The 11,027-nt window shown below is 39.1% G+C and overlaps 1 protein-coding gene across 1 annotated transcript; it reads right to left on the bottom strand.

The window, feature by feature from the left end:
- Positions 1-5,563: 5,563 nt before the first annotated feature.
- On the bottom strand, positions 5,564-10,880 carry LOC139938229 (uncharacterized). Its single transcript, XM_071933638.1, has 2 exons — positions 10,751-10,880; positions 5,564-7,912 (listed from the first exon to the last, which is right to left on the bottom strand). Exon 2 carries the CDS (start codon positions 7,904-7,906, stop codon positions 5,564-5,566), a length of 2,343 nt encoding a protein of 780 aa, XP_071789739.1. The 5' UTR covers positions 7,907-7,912; positions 10,751-10,880.
- Positions 10,881-11,027: the final 147 nt, after the last annotated feature.

Raw genomic sequence — 11,027 nt, 5'->3', positions numbered from 1 at the left:
GTTGGTGTGGCCGGTGAGGAGATTCTGTGCCCCCCCCCCCCCCTGAGATTCCGGCTAATTAATTAAAACGCAGTGTTTACTCTCGAGCAATATTATACGTACTTTTCGCTCATTCACCAAAGTGTCTTAGTATGTGTCTCAATGCAAATGCATGTCTTTATAGGGACCATTGCTCACAAGCTGCTTCTAAAATGAATCCCGGTATCATCATCTTGATATTTCCTGCACTTTTGTAGGGCCTATAGTGTATCTTATTTGTTGATACTGTGGAAAATAAAATGAACCTTGAATCTTGAACCTTGATCGGCCCGCAAATACTCGTTGAAGCATCCAACTCCCGGGTCAGTTGACTAGGATTCCAGCTCAGGGGTTCTTACCTGTAATAGACTGTGCAAGTCTCGCGCGCACCGGAGCGAGAAAACACGACAACTGAAGAACTTAATTTTTTTATGAATCAAATCTTTGCTATAATTTTTTCTTAATGCCGAATCTGAACAACAAAAATACCCATTAGAGCTTGTTTAAATTAGTTTTAGCTTTTTAAACAAATACCCAATTATCGGTTAAAGTCTATGTATAGACAAAAGTAAAACTCTGGGACAAGGATGTTTGTTTGATCTTAAATGTTTTGAAACCCCTTTTGTAAATCTACGCCCGAATGTAAAACTACTGAAAGCTGGTTTATACGCGGACGCACGATGGTCGCAAGGGCGTTAGATAAACGCGTGACGCATTTTAAAGAGTCTATAGACTGTGCAAGTCTCGCGCAGATTTGAACTTCCGGGACCATTGTGGTCCCAACCTTATGGAGTTTTACGTTGGGGAGATTTTGTTTCGTCCATTACTTTAGTTAATATAGTTTATAACCATAAAAATGACATATGTTGTTAAAAATATAATACTAATTAACAACATATGTAAAAGTAAAAATAAAGTCAACATAATAACGAAGAAAAACCGATATTTAAACTAGACCTCAGGTCAGGTTATTTGTAAAAAATTAAGAATTGTGCCCATCTCCGATCACGAAACTTACGCAGACGCTTGTTTTGGTTGCGCGGGGTTGAAAGACTTTTCATTGGTCGCGTAGGCGTCGGCTTCCTCTTTAAAATGCGTCACGCGTTTATCTAACGCCCTTGCGACCATCGTGCGTCCGCGTATAAACCAGCTTTCCGTAGTTTCACATTTGGGCGTAGATTTACAAAAGGGGTTTCAAAACATTTAGATCAAACAAACATCCTTGTCCCAGAGTTTTACTTTTGTCTATACATAGACTTTAACCGATAATTGTGTATTTGTTTATAAAGCTAAAACTAATTTAAACAAGCTCTATTTGGTATTTTTGTTGTTCAGATTCGGCATTAAGAAAAAAATTTAAGCGAAGATTTGATTCATAAAAAAATTAAGTTATTCAGTTGTCGTGTTTTCTCGCTCCGGCGCGCACGAGACTTGCACAGTCTATTGTGGGTTACGCCAGCGCGCCAGCTGACCCAAGGAACGGAATTAAAAAGTGTATTCATAAATACCTCAGACAGTTTCGCTATTCCTATTGGTGGAGAGCGCGTCTAGTGGGTGTGTATAAACCTTTGTTTATGACCGGTAAAAAGTGTTAATTTATGGGCGTGACACGCGACCTTGCCCCTGTTCTTATAAGACAGTTTCTTCATTCTTATTGGTCGAGAGCAACGGCTGTAACAGTTGTGCCACATCACGCGATACGCGCGACGCGCACAGCATTCCCTTATAAGGAGTTGTTTACCCGAGGGCGGCGGAGGGCTTTACCTATTCATAGCTGGAGGGGTGTTGTGTTGAAAGAAATCATTTAACAATTATGATTTTTGCATTTATTTTACTTTTTGACCAAACAGTGATGATGTTTTTGACCGAAAAGGTATTTATAAATGGGAATCAAAGTGTGTTGAATCGGTTTTCAACTAGTGGTTTAAACCCGCCGAGGCCTGGTTCTTTATAATTTACCTTGACTTCGTCTCGGTAAAATTATCAAGAACCAGGCCTCGTTGGGATTAAACCACTAGTTGAAAACCTCTTCACCACACATTGATTCCCTTATTTAATGTCTCTCAGATTCGGCATCAGTTTGACCCGTTCCTGGGTATTCTGACTCCGGGACCAGTGACGGAGAGACCAATATTGTGACCATTATGACATTGTAACAAAAAATGGCATTTTTAAAGTTGAACACAGACCATGCAAAATTAGACAAAATCTCAATTTCATGCATTTTAATGCCACCACCATCTCCATCTCCTACATTGTGAAATGGATTTATTTAGTTCACCGCATTCTGTATTGGTATCATAAAGATGTGATTGAGGAAATCATGTTAAAGGACTGGACACATTTGGATGTCAAAGACCGATATTCTCACTGGGTGTATCCCAACGAACTAATGCATAAAATACCGAAATCTGTGAGAACAAACTGACGCAATTGGTCATTTTAAAGTTTTAACATTTTTATTTTATTTTAGAAATGACCTCTTTCTCAAAACTACGTTACTTCTGTCAGAGAGAGCCGTTCCTCACAGTGTTTTGGTCATGTCAGCAGCTCTCCGTTGCTCGTTACCAAGTAACTATTTTGTGCAATTATTTTAGTAACTATGTCTAGTGCCTTTAAAAGAATCACAAAAACGTTTTCATATAAAATTCGTACCGATTATGAAATATTATAGTTTAACCACAAACAATCAAGTTACTGTAAAGCTGTGTCAGGATTAGCAGCTGGCGACTGATCAACAACATTTTACATGCTTTGAAGTACAGACCTTTCTTTTGTGTTGAAAATCAATATTTTCTGTAATTTTTCTGAAATATCTCTTATGATTTGTTGATTCGTCTCCACAAATTCAACTTAATTTTGACTGTTTGTGTAACATTTACACAAACTATGAAACTCTGTTGTTGATTTGCATAAGGCTTTTCATAGGTTTCCATCCTCGGTTACCAAAAATCGGGCTGTCGTGACGTTGCAAAAAAAAAAAGGGTCTTTAATGGCGCCAACAATATAACACCCGCAGCCACTTAGCCGCCAATCCAGACTCACTAAAACACAATCTACAAACTTCCGTGTCGGAGTTTGCCGGATTCTAAGCCCCGTGTGGCCCTGACCCGTTTCTTGGTCAATATGACCTGGAATCTATGTCAAAATGACTCCGAAAATGTATACTAAGGCAGATTCCGTGTTAGAATCCCATGGTTATGCCACTTATATACCGGGCTATAGCCTGACCCGGTAATGTGTCAGCTAACCCGGAATGGTGTCAAGCCACCCGGGACCCGACAATCGAATCCGGGTCACTTCTGACACGGTGGTTCTTAGAGTGAACCAGTCACCACCAATATACATGTTCTAGTTTCTAAAAAATTAATACTTGCTTTATTAGCTTATATAATGTTTTCATGGGAGAAAAAAAATAATGTAAAATAGGAATTCAAAGTACATACATAAACAACTATGGAATACAAAATTAACAATGACTAAAACTCTAAAGCTATTAACTATAAGAGAAAAATAATGTAAAACGGGAATTCAAAGTACATACATACTAGATAACTCTTGAATACAAAATTAACAAACTAAAATTCAAAAGCTATATTCTTATCAAATGAGTATTAGATTTAACATCGGTTACCGCAGTTGGATTATTTATTTCTCATCAAATATGACATTTCAGACAGTAATATTTCAAGGGATGTGTTCAACTATCATCTTCAATAGACTGTGTAAGTTTTATGGAAATCTGTTATCTTTACGATTTTTGTTTCTTACCAATTCTGTAACGTTCCTTTAATACAAATAATTATTAGTGTTTCAAATTTTTTTTTTTTCATTTTTTTTTTTCTTTTTTTTTTTTTCTTTTACATTGACTTATGTGATAATTAATGTTTGCAAAGAGCGCAACATACAATTTTAAGTTACTATCTGTACCATATTATTCGGGTCTTTGTCCGGGACAATTCTGACCCCGAAGTTTAGGAGTGTATAAGTCATTAGTGTTTACAATATTCTACACCTCACTACGTATACAAAATAATGAAACTTGTTACCACTTTTATGGTCCAGTAATCCATCCTTTCATACTGAACATCCTTTGCCCTCACCACTTTACTCCTATTGGTTCATAGCCAATTATTTCTGAAATAGAAACTTTAATTGGCTATAATTTTCCCGCTTTTTCTGTATCCTTCCCTTAAACCCTTTCCCCTCTTTTTTTTCTATAAATTGATAATTTTGTTTTATGCCTCTGAATAAGGTCCGGTTTGGATCGAAAGCTAATTAAAGGCCATCATTCTACCCAACTCATTATTTTAATATAATTGGACTTTATATAGCTTTCAGCCCCAAAGAAAGAGGAAAGGTGAATGACACTTTTATAGGAAGTATGTATTTAGTCGTGTCTTACACGGCAAAGTCATGTATTATGTTTCAATTCATTTTTAGCATATTTTTCTTCATACAAGTTTAAAATTTAAACGCTTATAATTGTAATTGCAAATTATGTAACGAACAAGCATTTTGGCTTTTGTTGTTGCGTGAAGAGATTTAAATTTATAAAAAATAAAAACCGTTGCAGAGAACGTCATGGAACAAAAATAGTTAAAGTGAGCTTCAAAGCCCAGGGACAACAATGGTCATTGTCAAGGGTGGATTTCACAAACATTTAAAGCAATGGACACTATAGGTAGTTGTCAAAGACCAGTCTTCTCACTTGGTGTATCTCAACATATAACATAAAATAACAAACCTGTGAAAATTTGAGCTCAATCGGTAGTCGAAGTTGCGAGAAAATATTGAAAGAAAAAACACCCTTGTCACACGAAGTTGTGTGCTTTCAGATGCTCGATTTCGAGACCTCAAATTCTAAACTTGAGGTCTCGAAATCAAATTCGTGGAAAATTACTTCTTTCTCGAAAACTACGTCACTTCAGAGGGAGCCGTTTCTCACATCGTTTTATACCATCAACCTTTCCCCATTACTCGTTACAAAGTCGGGTTTTATGCTAATAATTATTTAGAGTAATTACCAAGTGTGTCCACTGCCTTTAAGTTTTGAATAACTCCCATAGGTCTGGGGTGGATTTCACAAAGGTAGTCCTAACTTAGGACTAGTCCTAAGCAATGCTAAGAGATAGGACTGGTCCTAAGTTAGGACCAGTAACTCATCCTAACTTAGGACTGGTCCTATCTCTTAGCTTTGCCTAGGACTAGTCCTAAGTTAGGACTACCTTTGTGAAATCCACCCCTGGTCCTATTAAAAGTAAGCTTTCTTTGTGAAATCGACCCCAGTGTCCGCACTCTGTGACCTTACACGTTTGAGATTACAAACTTGTTCTTGTTTTAAGCCCAATCTGTCCTCAGATTTATAAACAAATTGCTTAAAACTAGCTGTGTTCAAACATTTGTGTTCAAACTGTTTTCAACCATGACCATCTTTCTGTTAAAAAATTGTGACTATATAATTATTTTCAAAATAGTTGTGAACACCCTAAAAACATCCAGCGTTTCTGTATATCTGTGTAAAAGCCAGCTTCGTTTTAATTTTTCAAAAATAAGGGTCAGACACACTCTCATATACTTCTTCATCTCCCTTGCTGTCTCCGTTGCCTCCACTAGGATCCTCATAGGTCTGAGCATGGGTCGGAGATGGTTGGCGACGCCCTGTAGCAGGACTATTCGCATAACGTGTGGTCTGCTGAGGAGCCTGCTGTTCATTCGGAATCTCATAGTCTTCGTCCAGAACTTTGTTCACACAACCTCTCTCCGAGTCAGCGGTGCCACCTTTACGGAAGCCAACTTTCAGATGGGAGGTTTTAGTTGCGGATGTGGAGTTTGCTGCTCGGCTGTGATGTTTCTTGCGATACCGACGGAGAAATATGATAACAGCAATTACAGCAACCGTTATTATGATGCTGATGAACATTGTGGGGAGAACGGATGAAGCCAGTGAGTTTGGTTGTGGCTGTGGCTGTGGGGCGTCGGATTTAGTGCTATTAGTCACTGTAAGGTTGACAACAGCTCTACTCTTTTCACCCAATATGTTTTGGACAAGGCATGTATACCTCCCTTGGTCATGTTTCTCAACAGGTATGATATGCAGAATTGTTCCTTGCAGAATGGTGAATCTTCCCTGCCAGTCATGAGTTATCTCTGTGTCGTTTGGTGAGAGCCATGTTACGTTCGGAGCAGGAATGCCAGTAGCGGTACATTTGAGAGTCACAGATTGTCCATCCAGGGCTGTCAGCTGCTTGATGTCCACCATCGCCATCGGTGGTTGACATGAGAGATCATAAATCTCCAAGTCTGAAATCACCGACCCGTAGTTATGATTCGGTCCTTCACATCGAGGCTCAACGTGCGGTTGATTGTTGCGCAGCCAGTCTCGTAGACCTGTGAGCCTACAGTCACACTGCAGTGGGTTGCCTTCTAGCTCGAGTTGGGATAATGCTCTATTCCTCCCAGATAGAGAATCACCGGGGACGACTTGGATCAAGTTATAACTCATGTCCAGTACTTGCAAGTTGTCACAGAAACCCAAGATAGTGTTTGTGTCGTGAATCTTATTGTGAGGCAGTGAGAGATTTTGTAGGTTTGTAAGATGAAGGGCACAGTCATGCAGGTCAACAAGCTGAAGCTCATTTTGGGATAAGTCCAAGGTAAGAATTTCCAGCACCATTTGAAACATCTGTGCGTTGACGCTAGTGAGTTGATTCCCTGCGAGGTACAGACGCTCCAACGACACCAGACCCATGAAGTAATCAGGATGTAACATGGTGAGTCGGTTGTTGGTGATAGATAGCTCAACTAAGTAAGACTGATTAGAAAATACTCCTCCAAACAAAGACGTCAGGTCATTGTCGTCGAGATACAGTGACTGAAGCATGGAGAGTTGACTCAGTGCAGTGGGTGAGATGAACAAGAGACGATTATTGGCTACATGCAGTTCAGTCAGATCGACAAATCCTGACAGGGTTGTCGAGGACAGGTTTGCCAGCAGGTTGGTATCGGCATTTAAGAACTCTAGAGCCTCGGCCCAGGGTGGCTGAATCAATGAATCGAACGAGTTGTTGCTCATGTCCATTCTCTTCATCGCGTAGTAGTCTCTTATGTTGGTTCCATTCCAGTTTGCTAACCCGTTACTGCCAACGTTAAATGTATATGTTGCTCCAATGTACACGTATACCGACTGTAGTTGGTTGTGATTAAGTGAAATTGTGTCGGCTATGTGGTTATTATAGATAGGAAAATGTAAATATCGTATTTCATTGTGATCTAAAAGAAGAGAAGCATTTTCACCATGTTGAAACCAACCATCCACACTGTTAAGTCGATTGTATTGCAGGCTTATGACAATATTTGACAGTTTATACAAGTATACGTATGCATTTTTGATTAAATTAAAATCGGCCGAGAACCGCTGTAACTTCCTGCAGCTTGAACGAGTATTAATGTTCATGTACATGTATGTAATGGAGTTATAGTCTACTGATAGCTCAATGAGAGAGCTCAGCTGACAAGCATTATAATAATACCAGTAAGAAATTAAATTGTGCTTTACTGACAAAATTTGCAGGCTCTCCAGCTCATTGGATCCAAGCAGTGACATCACATCAGATATGTTGTTGTGGTCGAGGTACAATTCAGCCAGCCTGGAGAATGTGCCATTGAAATCGTCTTGTGACAGCTCTGATATGTTATTGTGGCTTAGATCCATGATGAGGGCGTCTGGGTAGTTGACGGGGATGCAGTCAAGATTGAGCGAGGAGCAGTCAGCCTTTGCAGTGACGTAGTCGTAAACACACTGCGCATGACTGCAGGTTGATGACTGACAGATGCAGATAAAGGCACCAAGACAACACAGAAACAGTGTCAATTCAGTGGATCCCATTGTTTCCTAAAGAAATGTGACAAATAACAAATATACTCCCGTCAACCACAAAGTTGCTTATTGTTTTAGTAAACAAACGTAAATTTATAGGGAATAATTTATACAAATACAAAGCGCTGTACATAGCATAAATAATACCCGCTTTATGCTTGTAATATGTTTTTCTGCGGTTGGGAGTTGAACTATATTTATATTCATTTTGGTTTTAACTCATATACACCGAAGTGTGTTAGTATACAAATATTGACTATACTTCGAGTGTTATGGTTAAAACTACGACTCCCTCGGGGAAAATGAACGGTCCGGGGATCACCGAGGGACGTAGTTTTAACCATAGCACGAGTTAAAGCAGTCAAAATTTGGGTTCAGTTTTTACCCCACAACAGACTATTTATCATCTTCATAAACGTAACTTTCGTATGCGTGTTTCAGATACACACATGTACAACTGATTGGGTTCGAGGTGGGTAAAAAGACGGATGGGTACTGCACGCCGTGTGATAGTCGTCGGACTACCACACGGCAAACGACGCACTATCACACGGCAAACGATGCACTATCACACGGCCGCCGTCTAGTAAAACTAAGACATATCATGTGACGCGCTCTAAACCAATGAAACGGCAGAATATTTGTAAGTGGTGTTATAACACTGTATACACTCGATATACTTACCCGAGTTCTGTTGAAAAAAAATCAGGCATATTACCCGGGGTTGATATCGAACCCACGACCTTATCATACTAACTAGACCACAGAGATTGCCCGATAGAGGCAGTTCGAATCCAGCGGGTACTGCAAAAACGATTTAATAGATGTTAAATTGAATCGGGGTACTTTAGTTAAGATGATCTTCCCGTCAAAGGAACTCGGCAAAACTCCCACAAGGGGATTTAACCGCCAAGCTGGCAACAGCCAATCTCTTTCATATACAGGTTTAAAGACAATGGACACTTTTGGTAATTGTCAAAGACCAGTCTTCTCACTTGGTGTATCTCAACATATGCATAAAATAACCAACCCATGAAAATTTGAGCTTGATTGGTCGTCAGAGTTCCGAGATAACTATGAAAGAAAAAACACCCCTGTCACACGTAGTTGTGTGCTTTCAGATGCTTGATTTCGAGACCTCAAATTCTAAACTTGAGGTCTCGAAATCAAATTCTTGGAAAATTACTTCTTTCTCGAAAACTATGTCACTTCAGAGGGAGCTGTTTCTCACAATGTTTTATACTATCAACCTTTCCCCATTACTTGTCACCAAGAAAGGTTTTATGCTTATAATTATTTTGAGTAATTACCAATAGTGTCCACTGCCTTTAACGCAATGATTCTGAATTGTGAATTGCACAAATCAAGATTCAGATTGTGATTCAGTATATATAACTAATGAATATACGACAAAACTAATCATTGTGAAATCAGCGGTAAGCTTGGGGGATTCTAACCCACAACAATTGTAATTGCAAGACCTTCCTCTGTGTTGTTTAGTTGCAAACAAGTACAATCCAATTATTGATACCCGTAAGCAAATGAGGACGGATGGGATTCATCTATAATTTTGTTTCGTTGAGTCCAGTCCAGACGTGTTATTTGTTTGTTTTATTTATTCGATTATTTCAACGAATAGGCCTATATTTTTTTTAAGATGAAATAGGATGGATCTCATGTGACGATGAAAAGTGTTCTATTATTCGCATACACTCCAAATTGCAGTTTGACAACTTTTGATGATACTATAGTTCTGACTCAGTTTGTTTCGTCAGAGTAGTTTAAGATGCATACAAGAGCTGACGATTGATCATTGCGAACTCTTTAATACCGGTTTGAAAAACCGGGTTGTTGTGATGAGAATTAATAACAAGAGGGTGCAGGGGAACAACAACAAAAGATCGGAAAAAATACACAACTAAGTGGTTTGAAACCCGTGTGATTATCTACATCACTTGTTGAGAGAACACCAACAAACGTTCACGGTATTTTCAGACGAACGTCGACCATTCGTAGCCGATTTTATTTATCATTCGTGAACGGACACCGACCCTCGTGAGATCTGAGAAACGCGTCGCGCAGGAAGCGTATCTCAGATTCTTTTTTATTTTATTTATTTATTTATTTATTTATTTATTTATTTTTTGGGGGGGATGAAAAATATCCAAACTATATAATATATAACTTGGAAGGGATCCGTCATGATGTCAATGAATGTTGACATCCACATCAACATCAACAGCTCCAGTGGTTCTTACTAAGTAAGTGTTATGATAATTTTGGGAGTACTTGCCAATTATCCTACATTTAAAGGCATGGACACTATTGGTAATTACTCAAAATAATTATTAGCACAAAACCTTTCTTGGTGACGAGTAGTGGGGAGAGGTTGGTGGTATAAAACATTGTGAGAAACGGCTCCCTCTGAAGTGCCATAGTTTTTGAGAAAGAAGTAATTTTCCACGAATTTGATTTCGAGACCTCAAATTTAGAACTCGAAATCAACCATTTAAACGCACGCAACTTCGTGTGACAAGGGTGTTTTTTCTTTCATTATTATCTCGCAACTTCGATGACCGATAGAGCTTAAATTTTCACAGGTTATTATTTTATGCATATGTTGAGATACACCAACTGTGAAGGCTAGTCTTTGACAATTACCAATAGTGTCCACTGCCTTTAAATAGCACCGAATACCTTTATGCCATTGCCCTTCCCCATCAGGCCCCATGTCCCCCAACTTCCAGCGCCGCACCCATTTAGGGTTGTAAGTGACACACAACTGGAACTCTCGGTACATTATTGACTCCAAAACACCCACATTCTTAATGAGTGATAGAACATTTTACATACCTATGGAGTTATCGCTGTCGGCAAGATGTAAATTACGGGAAAATGTTCCAGAATTCAGGTAATGTTTTTTACCAACTAACTTCCTTATGTGATCAAGGTACCACAAGTATAATAAACTTGTTTTGCCGTTTCTAAGGATCCGGAGCACCATAAATGCCAATCGGCTTCACGGACGCTTTTCAAAGACCAACTCGACCGATCAAGGCAACGTGTTCCTTTAATAAGAGAGTGTGTTAGCATTTCGCGGCTCCCATACTTTCTGCCCGTCTTATTTCCA

Source organism: Asterias amurensis, chromosome 6 (assembly GCF_032118995.1).
Source record: "Asterias amurensis chromosome 6, ASM3211899v1".
In the NCBI taxonomy this organism is placed as follows: domain Eukaryota; kingdom Metazoa; phylum Echinodermata; class Asteroidea; order Forcipulatida; family Asteriidae; genus Asterias; species Asterias amurensis.
This window is presented reverse-complemented; position numbering and strand designations above follow the sequence as displayed.